This window comes from Lycium barbarum, chromosome 6 (genome assembly GCF_019175385.1).
Source record: "Lycium barbarum isolate Lr01 chromosome 6, ASM1917538v2, whole genome shotgun sequence".
Taxonomy (NCBI): Eukaryota; Viridiplantae; Streptophyta; class Magnoliopsida; order Solanales; family Solanaceae; genus Lycium; species Lycium barbarum.
Genome location: NC_083342.1, coordinates 120,910,079 through 120,931,423, shown reverse-complemented (window position 1 = coordinate 120,931,423; position 21,345 = coordinate 120,910,079). Strand labels below are relative to the sequence as shown.

At 29.7% G+C, this 21,345-nt stretch overlaps 1 protein-coding gene and 1 long non-coding RNA gene across 2 annotated transcripts; both read left to right on the top strand.

The window, feature by feature from the left end:
* The first annotated feature begins 2,131 nt into the window (after positions 1 to 2,131).
* Positions 2,132 to 4,034, top strand: LOC132600092 (uncharacterized). The gene is made up of 3 exons (XR_009567118.1): positions 2,132 to 2,399; positions 3,686 to 3,733; positions 3,830 to 4,034. It is a non-coding gene; the product is annotated as an uncharacterized LOC132600092 (long non-coding RNA).
* Positions 4,035 to 9,344: 5,310 nt separating this feature from the next.
* On the top strand, positions 9,345 to 12,316 carry LOC132645984 (bidirectional sugar transporter SWEET16-like). Its single transcript, XM_060363281.1, has 6 exons — positions 9,345 to 9,587; positions 9,736 to 9,772; positions 10,157 to 10,367; positions 10,450 to 10,611; positions 10,862 to 10,981; positions 11,820 to 12,316. The coding sequence occupies exons 1-6, from the start codon at positions 9,554 to 9,556 to the stop codon at positions 12,144 to 12,146; spliced, it is 891 nt and encodes a 296-aa protein (XP_060219264.1). The 5' UTR covers positions 9,345 to 9,553; the 3' UTR covers positions 12,147 to 12,316.
* The last annotated feature ends 9,029 nt before the right edge of the window (positions 12,317 to 21,345 follow it).

Sequence of the window (21,345 nt, the reverse complement as noted above, 5' to 3'; positions counted from 1 at the left end):
ATATCTATCTCTCAGATCATTCCACAGCGTAAGAGGATCTTTAACCGTGAGATATTCCATTTTCAAATTCTCATCAAGATGATGGCGGAGGAATATCATTGCCTTGGCACGGTCTTGGTTTGATGCCTCATTTTTATCTTTGATGATGTCTGCCAGACCCATCGCATTAAGGTGAATCTCGGCATCAAGAATCCAAGACATATAGCTATTGCCGGATATATCTAAGGCTACAAATTCACGTTTGGAAAGATTTGCCATTAGTAAAGGGAAAAAAAGAAATCAATACCTTCGAGGCTTTTAAAGTATTTGCTCGAGATAACATAGTCTCGTGCTGATAACGTGTTATAAAATAAAAACTATAAAGTAAAACTATTTTTTTAGCTTTTAAAATACTGCTTCTGCTACTACCCACAAAACACTTATTTTCTCCCAAAAACTTGATCAAACACCTCACTTTTTTAAAATAAGCATCTATTGAAAAAAATAATCGGAGAAAATAGACTTTGGTCAAACAGGCTATCAGTGCAGAAAACGTGTAGACCCAGAAATTATTAATAGAAAAGATGTTATAAAATAAAAACTATAAAGTAAATACACGGAAGAAATATGTAGAGAGATATAAGATTGTATTGCTCCTCTTTCAATTCTACATATGGCCACTATTTATAAGGAAAAATATATGCTTAATGACTAAGCCATTTAAGATGACAACTAACGAGTTATGTACTCTTGGTGGCTAAGTAACTTAATGGACAAGCATACTCATAACACTCCCCATTGGATGTCCATTAATTAGATGATGTGCCTCGTTAAAACCTTATTAAGAAAAACCCTATGGGAAAAAGCCTCAATGAAGGAAAAAGAGTACACATATCTAGTAATACGTTTTGAGAGCTGCCTCAGTAAAAACCTTATCAAGAAAACCCAATGAAACAAAATTTGGTTAAGGAAAAAAAAAATGTACAACGCGTATTTCAAAAGAGAAATATTTGCGGAAGTTTTTCAAGACCGTATCAAGTAAACTTCTACAGCCTGGTAATAAGAGTCCAATCTCATCTAGAACCGTTCTAAATATTTTCACCAACTAATATGCATAAAATCTCATATAGTTTAATACAGATAAATACAAAATCAATTAGTTATATGTGGACCACGCATTTCCAGAAATATAAAACGACAAAACATTTTCCCAAAAAATGATATATCCAAGAACATTACGTTTATCAAAATGATCTAAAAACTCTTTCGGAAGCTAATCTATACTATATTAAAAGTACGAAGGGTCTTAAAAATATTATTTGAACTTTTTGTCCTTCATTGACAGACTCTGCAATAGATAAAATTGTCATTTACTATATAATTATAATTTAATTATTTTTTTAATATTTAAGACTTCGAAATCAGCTAAAATTTTAATTATTAATTATTTCCTTATATAAATTACTATCCTTATATTTAGGACCTGAGAAATCGAATAATTAAATTGAAACTTTAATTATTCGATTAGTACAATTAAAACACTCAAATAGTTAACATCTATAGGAGTCCTTCGTTTTTTCTTCTTCTTTTGCCTTTGTGTCCCTTTTCAGAGTACTTTCCATGTGACTTAAAAAACTTCATAATATTTAGCCTTTCTTTTAGATCTCCCGTAAACTATTGAAGTCCAAAAAAACGACAAAATCAACATGAACTAATATTTGTACTATTTTGAAATCAACCATAAATATGCCACTTTGACATTCCATATATATAATTTGAAAATTTTAAATCATCAAAAATAAAAAATGTAAAGGAAAATTTGCAACGTAAAGGGTCAATTTTTTTTCCTTATATTTAATTTTTAAGGAATATAATTGTTATTAAGTACTACTTTCATATTTTGGTGGCAAATAAAATCCTATTAGGGTTAGAAGTGCATCTATACATCTATAAAAGGAATTTTATCAATGGGTGAAAAAATAGTTCGACAGCCTTTTTCTTTTAAAATTGTGCTATTTTTAGCTTATACAATCTTTTATAATTTACATGGGTTTAAATTGCATATAATCGATAAATATTTGGTTAATGCTCTGATTATTTTTTAATTTTTTCATAGATTGGCTGATTCATGTCACAAATTCTATTGCTCCGGCGATTTCCTCTACCTTGCCACCTAGCTCGAAGGCTAAGAGGTTAGAGTTTTTTTTTTTTAAATCGCCAAAAGTCTATTTACATGTATATCTTCACTTGTATGTACATACTTATTGATATATATACATACATGTGGTAGTTCCTTAATAGGAAGAATAGTTTTTCTCCACTCTTTTTTCTCTCATACTGCACACAGAGACTCATGCCAACAATTTGGCTAAAAGAAATACTGGATTATGGTCTCTCATGCTTTTCTACGGATCTTTGAGGTACTACTACACGCCAGCTTTTGTTTATAGTATAATTAAAACTTGAAAGACTTGTCTTAAATCTTAACCTCTTAATTCTTAATTAGATATTGTTTTTCTTTCATTTCACTTGGATATCTTGGGTGCATCATACTAATTTATTTTTGGATGATATTAGTTATTGTGAGAAAATTCTAAGCCAAAATTGTTTTGTTTTCCTAGCAATGGATATTATTAGAGCAAGAACTCTAGAAAATACATTTAATTTGAGTCGCAAGATTCTCAATAGAAACTTTTTTCAACCCATCCAGTAACATAAGGCAAACGGCTTAATTAGAGGTAAGTGGTAGGATCGTGTTATTTAATTCTCTTTATACTATTTCACATACTTTATTTTTTGAAAAAAAAAAAATTATCTCACGACAATTCTATAACGCTTGGGTCTGTCCATAAAGAATTTGTAAATAGGAACATTTCTACACTTAGAATTGTCCATAAAAAAAATATCTCACGACAATTCTATAACGCTTGGGTCTGTCCATAAAGAATTTGTAAATAGGAACATTTCTACACTTAGAATTGCTATTAGGTTTTGACGTCTTACGCAGCCACAAGTGTTCGGGGTTCGGATGAATGTGCAAAATCAATTTAACCTTGTCCTTCTAAGATGCCATAACTCAAGATAGTGGAGAATTTGATGTATTTTCAGAAAATTCTATAACGCTTGGGTCTGTCCATAAAGAATTTGTAAATAGGAACATTTCTACACTTAGAATTGCTATTAGGTTTTGACGTCTTACGCAACCACAAGTGTTCGGGGTTCGGATGAATGTGCAAAATCAATTTAACCTTGTCCTTCTAAGATGCCATAACTCAAGATAGTGGAGAATTTGATGTATTTTCAGAAAAGTTGCTAAAGACTCTTCAAATAAAGAGAATCTACATCAAAGTCAAAGTTTTGAAAAAAGTGCTAGGAAGGATTTTTCTACAGCTTTCTGGAGTGCAAGAAAGCTGCGAATAAGCTCATAGTAGACGAGGCGGTCAACGATGATAACTCTGTTATTGTCTTACACCCAGCTACTATGGAGAAACTATAACTTTTCTCATCAAGGTTTTCAATTTAATTTTTTAACAGAAATTCTATATATTGTACTTATTGCGTTTTTTTTATGATAAATATTTACAGATTTTACGATCATTACTTAGTAATGTTTTGACGATAACTTTTGAGGCTTTGATTTTGAACTATCTAATGGCATACCATTTGAACTATTTAATGACATATTTGTTGTTTGCTTGTTTTTAAGTGTGTAAAGCCGCATAAACCTCTTGCCGGATAAGTTTCAAACTGACAGGTAGTTTACTCAATAAACTTCATAATTGATTGTATACCCTTTATATATTTCTTTAACGTGATCCTATATTAATTGATTTTTGTCCGCTTTTTTCAGGAAAAACCATATCTCTAGGTCCATCAAATTCCAATTTTTTCTATACTCTGTTCTTTTAAGTTATGATTTGATTTTCTTATTAGGCTCTTTTTTTTTTTTTCTTTTGTGATGTTGCAACAACGTTTTATATCCGTGATTTATCATCCGGTTAGATTCTAGACAATTTTGGGTGAATCATATTTAATTTATTCTTTAAGTTACTCTATTTGCAACATGTTATTTCATTAGTTTTATTTTCATATCACCAAATTGATTAGACTTTCTAACAAAGTCTATTGTTACATCATCAAATTGATTAACTTTCTAACTTTTTGTTACTTTGTCCATCTCATTTTAACTGTCGTTTTAGTTTTTTTTACACTTATTAAGAAAACAGATATACAAGATTTAAATTACTAAGTTACCCCTACTTATTAGACGTTATTTGAAAATTGAGCATATTAAAAATAACTAATTCGTTAATATTAACGCCGAAGTTGAAAATAATTGTCAATTTTAGTCTTGAATTCCTAAATTGACAAGTATCTTGAGACAATCTTTTAAAGTTAAAGCGACAGTTAAAATAGGATGGAAAAAGTACTATCAGTAGCTATAAGCAGCACGAGTTGCCCATTCTTTGATTAAAAATAGTTACTAAATTTTCTCTTCTAACTAAGTTCATCAACCGTATTAGTTAATAAAAGTGCTATTTTATATTGAGAATGAAATCAAAATAAGATTTGAAAAATTAATATGTGTCTATAAATAAAGTAAAAAAAAAAAATATGACGTTGAAAGGGTGACAAATACATTGGTTATTAGAAGAGGAGTTATATAAAATAAAAAAGTATATAAAACCCCAAGAGGTGAGAGTTTGCATAATGATTTAATCTGCAAGCCAACTGTCGATCTAACTAATCTTTGAATCAAAAGACCACCTTTTTTTCTTTTCAAATTGCTTTCAATCTTAAATATCACCGAAGAAACAGAAAAAAAATGATTTGTCGTATGAGATCTCATAATTTTAAAATTGTTTAGAATATGAAGTGAAAACAACAAATATCTAACTAATTTAAGTTAACTATTCATGTGGTGGGCCGCATAGGATTCCTTTATGGAAAATGAAAAATATTTGAATGAGAGCGCTTCCTCCTTTAATAGACCTTACGTGTCAGGAATACAAATTAGTTGGGACGGATACCAAATATTGACACAACAATGGATATTCAACCTTTATTCAATTATTTTAAATTTAAATACTGGTGTACATGCGAATAGGAATTATTCATTTTTATATAAATTTTAGTATATACCTGCAACGCACAAACATAGATTTAGCAAACCAAACGGATAAATGAAGAAGATCATAGCTAAGTTTATTTTTTTTTATGTAGTGTTTATTGTCAACTGAGGTATACGTTTTGGTCACGCGCAAATCGCGTATATGAAAATATTAAAAGTATGAAGGGTCTTTAAAATGTTGATTGAACTTTTTACCCTTCATTAAAACACTCTACAATAGACAAAATAGTCATTTAATAATATTTTGTAATATTTAAGACTTTAAAATTAATTAAAATTTAGTACAAAGTCCTAATATTTAAGAGTCAATTTCAAATAAAATATACCTTATATAATCATTCCTTACTTGACCAACGTTTATAACCCAATGGTTAAAAAAAATACTTCTGGACGTCAAAATTTAAAAATTCTTATTCTTAGTTGGTCCAAAAATGCCCTAAAATTATACGAAATTGAACAAAAATGCCCCTATTGTTACTTAATTGAGTCAAAAATGCCTTTTTCCTAATGAACATGTTATTTCTTTTCTTTTAAACACATTTTTTTTTATAAAAATATTATTTTTATAGAAACCTTTTCTTGTTTCTTTTCTTTTAAATCCCTTTAACTAATAAAAAAAGTGGGAAGTAGTTTCTTTTATTCATAATCTCATTTTATCAATTAAAATAGAATTACCCTGTGTACTTTTTTAACTGATATATAGGTCATACATATAAGATCATAGTAACCCCATCACTAATTGTCATTTATATAACAATAAAAAAAAATTCCTAATAAAATAGTTTTTTTGTTTTTTAATCTTTTCCAATTGAACTAGGATAAACATTTGCTAATGTAATCCTTTGTTTTAAAGTTATATACAACAATCATAATGCCATAAAACAAGAAAATTTATTACATTATTTCAAATCACAAATATCTCAAAGAACATCAACAAGGCATATTCTTTTTTTTTTCTTTTAACGTTTTGATTTAATTTTAAGTATATATATTTAGAAGTTTGAACTAATATGATAATGTTCATTTAACAATATTTTAAAAATATAAATTAAGTTACAACCATACTATGTTTTTCTTTCAACCATACTATGTAAAATTGTAATTACAATTAATATTTTAAACACAAGATATATTAATATATTTGGAAATTTATATTTGCTACTAATTTGTCCTATTAGACACTTTCTACTCAAATTCTGTCACCTCTTTTAATTATAGACATTAGCCTCACTAAGTAGTAAACCCTTAGGCTTGTTCCAAAGAAGGTGAAATATTTTACGATATTAACTTATCTATGAAATAGATGCTTGAGAATATGCAGGAAAAAATCAAAATTGAAAGTATCTAATAGGAACATTTTATCTTGTGTTTAGGTGTTCAGTTGTAACAGGCCATATTTTGAGTGTCTAATTGAAATTGGCTTAGAAGTTTAAGGGGCTGTCAATGTATTTCGCCTATCATATTTGTATCTTATATAATAAAATATCTATAATTATAAATATTACATAACTATTTCAACTAATTCATTATCTTTACATGTTCAACCTTTATTAAATTCAATCAATGATCAATATAATAACATTTTTTTCACCATTTAAACAACAACAACAACATACCCAGTGTAATCTCACACGTGCGGTCTGGGAAGGGTAAAGTGTACCCAAACCTTACCCTATCATGGGGGGTAGAGAGGCTCTTTCTGATAGACCCTCGGCTCAAAGAAAGAAAATATTGATTCTGATATTTATTTTCACCATTTAAACAAATATTTTATTTAGTGTAAAATAAATTCTTCTTCTTATCGTCTTATATTAGTTGACGCGATTAAATCTTTCCTTTTCTGAACGATGTAGAACTCCTAATATTTAGGACTTTGAAATTGATTAAAATTTTGATTATTAAATCTTTCCTTATAGAAACTTCTTTGTTATATGTAAAAACTTCTAAAATTTAAAACTTTGAAATTAGTTAAGATTTTATTAACGTATAAAACAAACAAATTCTGCATCAATTTCTCAACTCATTCACACATTTACAAGAAAAACATTAAAGACTTTAAGTTATTTAATCAATCGAGTATCCTTGTATATCATAAAGCACAAAGGCCCTTAGCAAAATGTCATTAGCTTATTTTTCCCTTTAAAATTAATTTCACACTAAATGAAATAGTAATTTAATTATGTTTCTAATATTTAAAAATAAACATTAATTTTCTATCATATAAATGAATGTTGCATCTATTTTTTTAATCATTGCTATTTTAGATAACTTGTTTGCATTGAATTTTCAATTTATTAACACGTGCAACGCACGTATGCTGAAACTAGTCTTTCAAAAATTACAAATTAACTAGTATAAGAAAATACAAAGGCCAAATACATAAGCAACCTTTTAAATTTATTATGATTTTTTATTTTAACACCTCAATTAGAACTTGTTCCTTTGACACCTAAAGTAAGCATAAAGTGTGTCTATTGAGCACAAATTACTGATGTGGCATAGTGTGTGTAGCACACTTACTCTAGGGAGCATGAAAAGTAACAAAAAGATGTAGTTTTATTTTCTTTCTTCTTCTCCTTTCTCTTTATCTCTCAGCCGCCATTTATACAATCACCCTTACCCTTTACCTTTCCCTTTCCCTTATTCTTCGGGCAATTTTTCCAATTTGCAATTGCAATAGATATTTGGAGCAGATCTGGTATTCCCTGAGGAACAAGTCTTTTTGGTATTGAAAAAGATATCATTACTCAGATTATTTTGCAAATAATTTAGTGCTCCCAATGGTTTAGTAAAAGGAAGGGGTTGGTTTTTTCGTCATCCAGAAGTTCATTATAATGAAATGAAAAGTTAATTAAGATTGATTTTGTAAGGTCGTCATATATTCTTTTAAGAGATAAACGCACATTCTTTCTTAGGTTCCACCGCTGCTTACTACCTAGAATTAGGTAATTATATAAGTCTACTTTAAAGTCCTTCTGCACATCTTGCTCCAATGGAATGGTTGATTTGTAATAATAGTTTAGTTAATAGCATCACAAAGAGAATGAATAGAGTCTACCGAAAATGGCTAGTGGACGTGGGGGTTGGGGAGGGAAGACAAGGTAATAGAGGCAGTGGGAAGATGATATTACCGGGGTGGGTCTGAAGTGAAAATAGATTTTTTTTTTTTGGTGGGATTTTTAATTCTTTTTTATTTTAAATATGTGGGGTTTAAACGCCATGTGTTTTAATTTCATTTGTTACTTTTCCAAATCTGCAGTGTGCGTAACACACGCACCTTAATGTGATTATGAGAAAGTGCTCAGTAGACACACTTTATGCTTACTTTAGGAACAAACTCCAATTGAGATGTCAAAATAAAAATCCTTACAAAGGATGCGTGCATATGTATTTGGCCAAATACAAACATCACAAATACTACGTCCATCCATATGTGGGACCCACTTGTTATGCTTACCATCCGATAACACTTTTCGCACGCTTTATATTCAACGCCGGAATCCAAATCTCACTAGGAGTCATCATAATAACCGCAGCCATGACAAAAATGAAAAATGTGGACGATTAAAAGAAGGGACGTACAAAGTTCGTTGTCTCTGAAAATGAAAGGTGATGGTCTGAAATATGCGTTTTATGGGTTAATTTAGCTAAATATAGTAAAAAACGAAAGCAGCCGATGCATGAAATGTTCCGTGTTTCGTCGGATTTAAAGATAGAGACCTAAGGGGTTCAGATTTCCCTTTCTCTACTCCCTATGTAATTAAAAAAAAAAAAGAAGATGTGGCAATCTATTTTGACGCAAGTATTAATTGTTGATTCCGCAACTGGAACTTGTGACCTAACTATAGTCTATAGGTCGTCAGATGAAATTCATTGTACCGTTACTCCAAGACTCTCCATTTTTTATAAAATTCAATACTAAGTATAATGTTTTTATACAAACATATATATATATATATATATGTGTGTGTGTGTGTGTGTGTGAAGAATCACAAAATATTTACTATTAATTCTGAACTTATATCAAATTTCAAAATGTACAATAAATCCAACAGTAAGATAAAAATAGCAACAAGTCTACTTTAAATTATGAATTCGTCTCTAATGGGCATCGGTCACGACCCTGTTACCAAATATAGTAAGAAGTAACATTAAGGCAATAACAACAGAGGCTCACATGTCCTGTTTTAGTAACATTGAATATCGCTCGCTCATATATTTGGGACCTTTTGGATCATCAGTAGCCAACTTCTGGGTTTTGCCAGCATTATTTATGGCTTCCATCTACTAGTAGTTTCTTTCTCTTTGTACCCTCCCCTCTAACTCTATTCCTCATCCACTACTTTTTCTTTCTCACTTAATTTCTCCTTCACGTAATTGTTACTATAATTAGAGCTCCGCTTTCTACTTTCATCGTTTGTTTGTCCATCTTCTAGTTCTTTCATGGATAACTTCAGCTTCATCCTCGGCATAATTGGTAAGTTTCATTAATAAATCGTTAAAATGCAAAAAGTGTAAGTTGAACAATTAATGAGCAATATTCTAGTTTTTTAATATGAAATAATGTTGTTCTTCTCAGAGAAATATTGTGGTAATTAATGATTTTTACACCCATGTTTCTGCAGGGAATGTCATCTCCATACTTATGTTCGCTGCTCCAATGTAAGTCATAGGTTTTCCCTCTCCTGATTTATTTAATTAATAACAGCCGTATGCTAAAACTACTTTACCAACATTTTTTTTTTTTTTTTTTAGGTACTAGTAACTTATCCCTCTTTTCCTTCTATTTTATTTAATTAACTAATATTTTGTATTCTTAATTAATTTGACACGATCCCGTAACGAGTAGATAGTTTAGCAAGAGCATAATCTATTAACTAGTTATATAAATTACTAGTATATTTTTTTTCATACTTTCAGCATTCAATTCTACCAACTATTTTTGCATCTTCTAATCGATGATTATAATAGCATTTGGCTAATGTATTTTTTAATTATTTAATTATTCTCAATGATTGTTAATTAAATTGAATTATTATATTTCAGAAAAACATTCAAAAGGATAATCAATAAGAAATCAACAGAAGATTTTAAAGGGATACCATACATCACAACATTACTGAGCACAAGTTTGTGGGCATTTTATGGGTTGCTCAAGCCTGGAGGTTTGCTAGTGGTCACAGTCAATGGTAGTGGTGCCTTCTTTCACATCATATATGTCACTCTCTTTCTTATCTATGCCCCCAAATCTCTTAAGGTAAATGGAGTATATATAAGTTTCAATTTTCTCTTTATTTGTTTTCATTTTAACTTCTAAAAATAGTTAATTTTTTTTCCAGATTCAGTCAATTAAACTGGTGGCAATAATAGATATAGCTTTCCTTGGGGTGGTAATAGCAATCACTTTACTTGCCGTGCATGGAACCACTCGCTTGACATTAGTCGGACTTTTATGTGCTGGTTTGAATATTGGCATGTATGCATCTCCTCTAGCAGCTACGGTAATTTCTCTCATCTTTTACAGAAAATAAAATTATAGGTAACCGTTATAAAGACTAAATTAATAATAAACCTGAAAATGTGAAAGGCTAAATACTATAACAAGTTAAAGTTAATGAAATTACGAATAATGTAAAAAGAATCTTACATTGTCATATATATAAGCTATTTTCTTTTTAAATTTTATTTTCAACAAATTGATATTGAAGTTTTTGTTAATTAATTCAACTGTGGATGGTACACACTACACAGAAAACTGTGATAAAGATGAAGAGTGTGGAGTACATGCCATTTTTCCTTTCCTTCTTCCAGTTCCTTAACGGAGGGGTATGGACCGGTTATGCAGTCCTTGTCAAAGATTATTATATTGGGGTAAGTTCTCAGCTTCCTTTTTCTTATTAAATTTTTGTTCTGTTCTTCTTTTTTATTTTCCCCCTAATTTTAATTTTCACTCATTTTAATATATCTAGCATATATTTGATCAGTCATGAACCACATAAAATGGGAATGAATTAACGCAACTAAAACAAGTGACACTCATGGATATATATAAGAGTACCCCCTGAATTTTCTAGGGTACAATATCTTTTACCAAATTCAAATATATATTTTTTTTGTCATGATGCGACCAAAAGTAGTAGAAAATGAATGGTGTAGCTTAATGATCAATAATATGGGAAAGGTTTTGGGAGATGAGGTTCAAATTATCTAGCAGAAAAAAAAAATTAGGTTGTGTCTTTCCATCTCCCTATATTTTGGTAAACAAGGTTATCTGGTACTTATGCGTGTAAAGTATATATTAATTGAGGACGCGCAAAATTACCTGGACAATATATCATTAATAAAAATAGTATGAAAATGCAAAAATGAATAGATAGATTAAAAAGTTTGAACCATTGGAATTAGGACATATGTGCAATGATCCTCTATTGGATTTCACTTCTAAAATCACCTCCTTTATAAGCCACTTATTGTTGGTCCCATTATTTCCGATCAATGTGGTATGTATTGAAATATTATCGCATTTTGTGTTTATATTGAATATTGATAAATACTTCTATTTTCATCACTTATGACGTCTTTTTAGACCCTGCCGTGCCTGTTTGGGCCGGTCGGGTTCATGCGACGCCTGTGTGAGGAATGTTATCATTTGTGGGATTATACTGGTATGTTGTTACTGTTAATTTTGTTTTCTTCCACCAATTTTCAGGTGCCAAATGGGATAGGCTTCATATTGGGTGCGGCCCAACTAATTCTATACTTCATCTACTACAAGTCCACCCCAACCCAATCCACAGAGGAAAATGAAGAAAAAGGCTCAAGCAACTTAGTAACAAGAGGAATCTACATGAAAGATATTGATGAAGCCCATGAGAATGGCAATAGTGGAAATCTCCAAAAAGGGAAAAGCCTTCCCAAGCCATATTTAGTTCGTCAATATAGTGAGAAACTAGTGAAAACTCTCTCTATTAGCCCATCTTCTTTGAGCTCATACAATGAAGATGATATTGAGAAAGGCCTCAAAGATGCCCACTAAATTTCTGAATTTTAGAACGTCGTTCATCCACGATAAAGGCCCAAAAAATAATTTTTTTTCTTGTTGGGCCTTTATGTATAAGATTGTGTAGTAATAGCTGAAGCTCTAAAATTGAGCTCCTCTTTTGTGTGCCTTGAAAGAAGATTATATACAATAAATTTTGATGTCTAGTCTGCTGCAGGGGCGGACCTATGCCCAATGTAATGGTGCTCCAGCATCCGTTAAACTCGACGCAATCTAGATATAGTTATATAAAAAATATATGAAAATTGGGTAGAAAAACTTGAAAAGCACCCTAGAAATAAAAAACACAGCTGGGTGTTTTGCTTTCCAGGTGGAACTTTAAAGATTTGGGTGACCAGGGAACTTGAGTTTGAATCTCTGCTCAGGATTTTATTTTATTAAATTTAATGAGGCACCCACGACTCTTAAATCCTAGGTCCGCCACTAGTCCGCTGATGAGAATTTGCAAATTTTGGAGAATAAAATAGTGTATTTTCAGTGTGCACACTTGGTAAGATTGTTAATTTTTTACCAGTTATTTTTTCTGATAGGACACAGCAAGTCAGCAAAGACAACTCGTAATATTTCCTAACAATGTTAGAACTGAATGCTGATTATGTAAAAATTAAAATGCAAGAGTTTGTGACATCAAGTACTGAGGATCATACTGGACCAGAGAGACATGGAATTATTTGCCTCTTTCGATCAAGTGATATTCAATTAGCATTTAAAAAACCATTTCTCCCACCGACAAATGTGTTAATTAGAATGTTCATATCTATTAAAATCAACTAAGTAAAATATTAGTTTAAAAGATATTTGCTGATCTCACAGATCTGCTTAACGAGGGCCAAACATAACACATTACTGTCATTAATGCTAAGATGAGTATTTTAGAGTTGAAATCAGAAAAATTAGCGTAGTGCGCACCCCGTTGGAAGAAGAAGAACTTCAATATGTGAATATTGACGAAGTACTTTAAAAAATTGCAAACAGAATGAAGAGGAGCATATATGCCTGTCAACCGGTTCCAACCGGAACCGGACCGGTAACCGGTTAGGAAACCGGCCGGTTCCGGTTCCAAAACCGGAACCGCCTAACCGGTTCCGGTTAACCGGTTTGAAGGTCCAAACCGGAACCGGTCCGGTTTGGACTCGTTAATTTTTTTTTTATTTTTTTTTTGTATTATATATATATATTATAGTATTTATTTGTATATTGTAGGTATATTTACATATGTTATACAATTTTATAATTAAAGTTTAAATATTTACTGACTAACAGCCTAACAGCAAGTCAGCAATACAGAATAATGCTTTTCATACACATATATATGTATAACTTACATATACTTATATATATGTACTATATACTTATATATATGTATAACTTAATATATATATATACTATATGTACTTATATATATGTACTATATACTCTATATACTTATATATATGTATAACTTAATATATATACTATATATACTTATATATATGTATAACTTAATATATATACTAAATATATGTATAACTACATATCTACTATATATACAATATATACTATATATATTTATATAATATATATACTTATATACTATATATACTTATATATGTGTATAACTTAATATATATACTATATATACTTATATATATGTATAACTTAATATATATACTATATATATGTACTATATACTATATATAGGATAGCTTAATAGATATATAGGTATAACTTAATATATATACTATATATACATATCTACTATATATACAATATATACTATATATATTTATATAATATATATACTTATATACTATATATACTTATATATGTGTATAACTTAATATATATACTATATATACTTACTATATATACTTACTTATTATATATACTATATATTACTATATATACTTACTTATTATATATACTATATATACTTACTTATATACTATATATACTATATATACTTACTTATATACTATATATACTTACTTATATACTATATATGTACTATATACTATATATAAGTAAGTATATATAGTAAGTATATATAGTATACTTACTTACTTATATATGTGTATAACTTAATATATATAGTATATATACTTGTATATATGTACTATATACTATATATACTTACTTATATACTATATACTATATATACTTACTTATATACTATATATACTATTTTTTCTATATATACTTAAAATATACTAAGAATATACTATATATACTATATATACTATTTTTTCTATATATACTTATATACTATATATACTATTTTTTCTATATATACTATATATACTTATATATGTTTAAGTATACTATATAACTTAAGTATATTCTTAGTATATTTTAGGTATATTCCTAACTTAATAAAAGTAAAAATATAAACACAAATAAATAGAAGAAAGCTCAATGAGCCATATATTTTATTCATTCTTGGATAACATTTATTTGCAAGTTGTATTTTTTTTAACTTGCAAATAATACATGAGTTATACAAAAATAGTAGAATAATAAAATCACCAATTTTGAACCATTTCGTTAATTTCCCCCACATCATATTCGGTCATGGAAATATCTTCAAAGTCTTCCATTTGGTCCTGTCCACTAGCTATCAAATCTTCAATTTCTTCGTCTTCGCCTTGCTCCGCTTCTGAGTTTTGGTTGCGTCGCTCCGATCTAATCCAATCTCGAATGCACACTAGTACTTGCAAGCTAAAGCCGGATAATGAATGTCTATGGTCTCCAATTTGCTGTCTTCCTTGGCTAAATGCGCTCTCCGAAGCCACGGTTGATACTTGAACCGTAAGGATATCTCGAGCCATTCTTGAAAGTATCGGATAGCTTGCCTTGTACTTCTTCCACCATGCTAAGACGTCCACCTCATCCAGTTGGCTGATATCCACATTTGGCTGCATCAAATAAAAGTTAAATTCATCAAAGTTTGCAGTAGAAGAAGATATAGGCTGTGAATGTAAAACTTTTAAACCCGACAAGCCCTTTTTGCTACTATGAGAAGTAGTAGGGCGTGGAGCAACTGGTGTAGCACGTTCTTCCAAACTAGAATAATGAGTAAAAACTCTTCTAAACTCATCATCAATAGCGAGATCGGCTTCAGCTAAAGATGGTTGAACTCCCTCTTCAATTTCTAAAAATGTATAAATTTGACTAACCAAATTTTTAGTATAAGACACTTTTAAACAAGGATTTAAAAGAGAACCCAATATAAATAAAGTTGGGATGGGAAAAAAATACTTCTTAAATTTGATTATCATTTCAAAAATAGCCACTTGATAATCGGGTTTATATTTATACTCTTGTAAAACTCTAGCTATTTCCGCTAAGTAGGCTAAAATTCCGGTTACCGTGGGATAGAATTGTCTAGAAAAAGCAAGAGTTGCATTATAAAAATTTTCTAAGAGTTCAATACATTCTTTAACATCTTCCCAATGCCTATAAGTTAACCAATCCTCACTATCAATATTATATTTGTTGTGAACTTGTTGTATGGGAATCCTATACTCATATGCTTGTTGTAGCATAATGTAAGTGTAGTTCCACCTAGTCTCAATTTCTACTTGAATTTTCCTAGGTCTAAGGTTATTTTCCACACAAGCATTCTTAAAATCTCTAATTCTTCCCCTATTAGCATTACAAAAAAGAAACGCAACAGCATTTCTAACTTTTTGAACAGAATCATCAAAATGCATAAGACCATCTTTAACAATTAAATTTAAAATGTGACAACTACATCTTACATGAAAAATATTTCTTAGAGGAGGGTTTATTTCTCTTTTTAAAAGACCAATTGCCTTTGTATTATTAGAAGCATTATCTAAAGCAATACAAAGTGTTTTTCTATAAATGTTAAAAAATCTCATTATAGTAGACATTGAATCGGCTAAAAATTTTCCATCGTGACGACCTTTTCCTTCGTCGTATAAAAAAGCTATAATTCTTTTTTGCATAACCCAGTTGTCATCAACCCAATGACATGTAATAGCAAAGAAATCTAAATGGTTAATACTAAGACCCAAATCAGCGGTAAGACAAACATTACAATTTAAAGAATTAAATACATGACGCAAATAAAATCTATATTTTTTAAACAAATCTATAACATCGGCTCTACAAGTACTTCTAGGAATACCCTCAAATAACGGGTTATAACAACGTTGAATGTAAGTAACAAACCCTAAACCCGAGGGAAAGGAAAATGGTAAACAATCATAAGCTACCATTTTAGCTACTTCTACGCGTTCTTTTTTCTTGTCATACTTAAAATTTCTACCAGTTCGTGGGTCTATCGTCATTTGAATCCCCCCCACATTTGAACCCGTTTGCTCTCCCCAAACATCCATATGTTTGGTTCTCATATGAGCATTTAGTGTACCCGTTCCACCATCCTTACCAGTTCCTTGCTTAAAACTAAATACTTGTCCACATAGGGTACATGTAACTGATTGATTTTCCCTATCCTTAGTCATAAATTTCCAAACTTTAGCTGTTGGCCTACGAGTTCTAGGCGGTTTGTCTTGTGTATGTGATTGTGCAGGACCTGTATCTCCTATAGGATTTTCGGGGGGTTGTGTTTCATCATCATCATCATCATCTAAGTCTTCATTAAAAGTGTCGGTAAAATGTTGTTGCATTGCCTCATGACCTAAAAGTGGATTATTTCCACCAACATCAATACCTAAATTAGGTGTTTCTTCCACAAATGTTTCCTCATTAAGCGCACCCCTAACAGTACGACTACTACTACCGGCACCACGTCTTAATCTCTTTGACATTATTAAATAGAAATAATTTAAATCACAATAAAATAAATTACAACAAATTAAATTGCTAGAATTAAATTGTGTAAATTAAATTTCAAAAAATAAATTGCGTAAATTAAATTTCGAAAAATAAATTGCTAGAATTAAATTGCAAAAATTAAAGATAGAGTTGGAACGAAGGTACCAAATTGCCGGAATAATTTCCAACAAAGCGAAGGCGGCTAGAATTGCAAATCCACCAAAGCTACTTCGGATTGTTGCAAAATCACCAACTCCACCAACAATATTATAATTGCAAAATTAATAATTGAAAGTTCAAACTATAATAAGACTTTGTGGCTAATTATTGCAAAGTAACTATAATTGAGAGATTGAGATTTGAGAGAAAGATGAAGAAGAGTGAATTGAAATGAAAATGAAGAAGGGTTTATATAGGGGTGGGGGAGGGGTTAAAGTGTTAAAAAAAAAAATTTGGGGGCCAAAAATTAAGAAAATGACCGTTTGGCAACGGCCATTTTTGCAAATGGACCGTTGCCAACGGTCCATTACCGAGGCCCAAGTCCAACGGCTCTTTTTTTTTTTTTTTTTTTTTTTAACCGGTTTAACCGGTCCGGTTCCGGTTTAACCGGTTCCGGTTAAGAAAAATTTGGAACCGGACCGGTTAACTAATATCCGGTTAACCGGAACCGGTTAACCGGTTATACCGGTTCCGGTTCCGGTTCCGGTTTAACCGGTCCGGTTACCGGTTAAAACCGGTTACACGGAACCGGTTGACAGGCATAGGAGCATAGATAGAAAGTGTCACAAGCATTGGAATATTAAATAAATCACATGATTAACGACTTCAAAAACGTAATTAAAAAAAACATCTAAGATATGGACTTTGAAATAATGAATAAATAGTTAGTCGGTATGTGTTACCATCCAGTAATAAACAATTATACCTGCCAAACACACCCGAGAAAATGTCAACTTCTGAAAATAACTTTTCATGCCAGATCTTAATTATTGGAAACAAGTTTCTGTAATTGTTGATAAACAGTCGAATGGTGTCTCTAACGTGACATTTTAGTAATATATACTACGACCTTTTACATAGAAAAGGAATAAAAAAGTTTGAAATCAATTCAGATGTGAATAAAAAGAAAGAATGAATGACAAACTAAAAAATTTTGATTTTCAAGATCTTAATGCAGTAAGTTACTTGGTTATGCACGGATCCGGCTTTTCATGCCAATTGCTTCTATTTTCCCGAGCTACTACGTATATATACATGTTAAAGAGAAATATTTACGAAACGTGACGATAGTTTTCCTTATTTATAAAACATAACGATATTTTACAAAACATGACGGATTTTCATATATTTTTCATTTTTTAATTTTATTTTCGGAAAATATTTTAAAAAAAAATATATATATATATATATATTTTTTTTTTTTAAAAAAAGTAAAACTTAAAAAAAAACAATTTTTTATTTTTATTAAAAAAAATTCACTCAAAGGCTTAAAAAATTACCTCATATTTTTGTGTATGAAAGCTGTATGAAAAATGTATGAAATGTGTATGTGTAAGCGAAATTTTTAATATATTTTTTCATATACAAAATGTGAATGAAATTCTAAGTCTTGAGCGAGATATACACATTTCATACCATTCTCATACATAAAAATTTGAGCGTAATGTTTAAGCCTTGATCGAGGTATACACATTTCATACACAAAATTTGAGAGAATTTTTTAAGCCTTGAGCAAGATATACACATTTCATACACAAAAATTTAAGCGATTATTTTAAGTCTTGAATGTTGTATCAAAGTTGTATACAATGTTGTTGTAATTGTATTAATTTTAGAGAAATCTAACATGAACTTTATATACGAAAATGTGAGCGAAATTCTAAGCCTTAAGCAAGATATAAATTTCATACCGTTTTCATACATACAATTTTGAGGTGATTTTTTAAGCCCTGAACGGTATATACGCATTTCATACAGTTTTCTTACCGTTTTCATACACTAAATTTTGAGCGAACTTTTTAAGCCTTAAGCGAGATATACATATTTCATATAACTTTCATACATAAATTTTTGAGTGAAAAAAATAAAAAAAAAAAAAAATTATAATTTTTTTTTATAAAGTATGTTTGTTATAAGGTTTGTAATGTTATGTTTTGTAAATAGAAAACTATCGTCACGTTTCGTAAATATTTCTCCTTAATATGTATATATACGTAATTTACCCTATGAATTATTCGATACTTGGATTTTTGTAAGTTTAGCCCAAATTTAGCCTGCCGGGACAAAGTGTTTTTTTTTTTCCCGCTACCAAATTGCTGCTCTCCTACCCTTTTGTAAGACCTTTTGTAAGAAAGTCAATAGCCTCTTGCTGCTCAAAGAGCTTTCATTTGATATATAGCTCATAGCTCATTTCATTATAAGTTTGGGAGATGCGATCGTTTGAAGTTATGACATCTGCACATAAAATTGTTTCATCGCTTAAACAAATTTCAATTTATTTCAAAGTACTTTAAATTTTCTCTTCTAAGTTCTAAATATGCACACAGAACGCACACAACCTTCCAAATTTAATATTTTTGGTATCATACACTTTCACAACTTTCCGCAAACCTGAACAAGGACAAACTACTTAAGGAAATTTTTTCTGAGTACTACATGAAAATTACGCGAGATGACTGCATGTGTTCAAACAATTATAGAAGATTTTGTCGATATGGTCATCTGCAACACTGAAGTACGATTAAAAGCTTTACCAAATCATGTCATATTACAAGGAGAAAAATAAAACGAAATGCAAAATTCCAAAGAGATTTAAAAAAAAAAAAAAACACTGCATGTTATGTGCAAATTTGATCATATGCATATAAGTGAATAAGCATCATATGTATATCTAATTCTAAAATGAAAACAAAAAACAAAAAAGAAAGACATTAGATAGGGACCACGCGACATTAATGGTGAGAATCCAATATGCCAACGAAACTCTATATATTATATTATTATATTATAATTATATTATATTAATACTATAACTATATATAGAAGCATGGGTTTAGACCCGTGCTTCATCGTTCGTCGTCCATAAAAAAATAAAAAAAAGTGTGAGTCCCATATTAAACATCAACCAATATTTAACAAAAAAAAAAAAAAAAAAGTGAAACACACCATCTCCAAACTCACGGGAAAAAAAAAGTGGACCCCATATTAACAAAATCAAGCAATATAAAAAAAAATGAAACCCATATTAAAATAACAAACAATGTAAAAAAACAAGTGCATCCCATATTAAAAAATCAAACACTAAACCCATGCTTCGTCGCCCGTCGTCCATAAAAAAAAAATAGTGTGGGCCCATACTAAACACCAATCAATATTAAAAAAAAATGGAACCCACTATCTCCAAACTCTCGGGAAAAAAATGTGGACCCCATATTAACAAAATCAAGCAATATAAAAAAAAGTGAATCCCATATTAAAAAAACAAACAATGTCAAAAAAAAAATGCATCCCATATTAAAAAATCAAACAATATTCATGTAATTTTCAAAATATCTCATTAAATCAATAATGATGAATTCATTGTCACATGCGTATCAACTAAACCTGTTAACCGGTTTGAACCGGACCGGACCGATAACCGGTTAACAAACTGGCCGGTTTCCGGTTAAAAAACCAGAACCGGCCACCGGTTCTGGTTTAACCGGTTTACCGATTAAAAACCCGAAACCGGACCGGTCCGGTTCAAACATGTCCAAAACCTTTTTTTTTTTTTTGTATAGTATATATATATTATAGTATTTATTAGTATATTGTAGGTATATTTACATATGTTATATAAGTTTATAAGTAAAGTTTATATATTTACTGACTAACAGACTAACAGCAAGTCAGCAATATAGCATATACGTGTATATATATATATATATATATATATATATTAAGTTATATGCTTAAGTTATACTACATATACCTAAAATATACTAAAAATATACTTATATTTATATCAATATACTTAGGTTATATAACTCTTATATATAACCTTGAATGTTTAAGTTATATGTATACTATATATAGTTATAAGTTATATATATATATATATGTTTAAGTTATATGTATACTATATATAGTTATAAGTTATAACTTAAGTTATTTATAGTTTAATTTTTTTCTAAGTTTATAAATTCGTATTTTATAAATTAAGTATATTTATATTATAAGTATATTCTTAGTATATTTTAGTTATTTTTCAAGTATATAACTTTCTAGTTTTTAATTTAAGTAGATGTATATTATAAGTATATTCTTAGTATATTTTAGGTATATTCCTAACTTAATATAAGTAAAAATATGAACACAAGTAAATAGAAGAAAGTTCAATGAGTCATATATTTTA

What these genes read in the sequence shown, in the direction of transcription:
- LOC132645984 (XM_060363281.1), top strand. Translation starts at nt 9,554, where the DNA reads ATGGATAACTTCAGCTTCATCCTCGGCATAATTG. An exon ending in CTTATGTTCGCTGCTCCAAT is followed by an intron (nt 9,773 to 10,156) that starts GTAAGTCATAGG and finishes ATTATATTTCAG; the next exon opens with AAAAACATTCAAAAGGATAA. An exon ending in CATCTCCTCTAGCAGCTACG is followed by an intron (nt 10,612 to 10,861) that starts GTAATTTCTCTC and finishes CACACTACACAG; the next exon opens with AAAACTGTGATAAAGATGAA.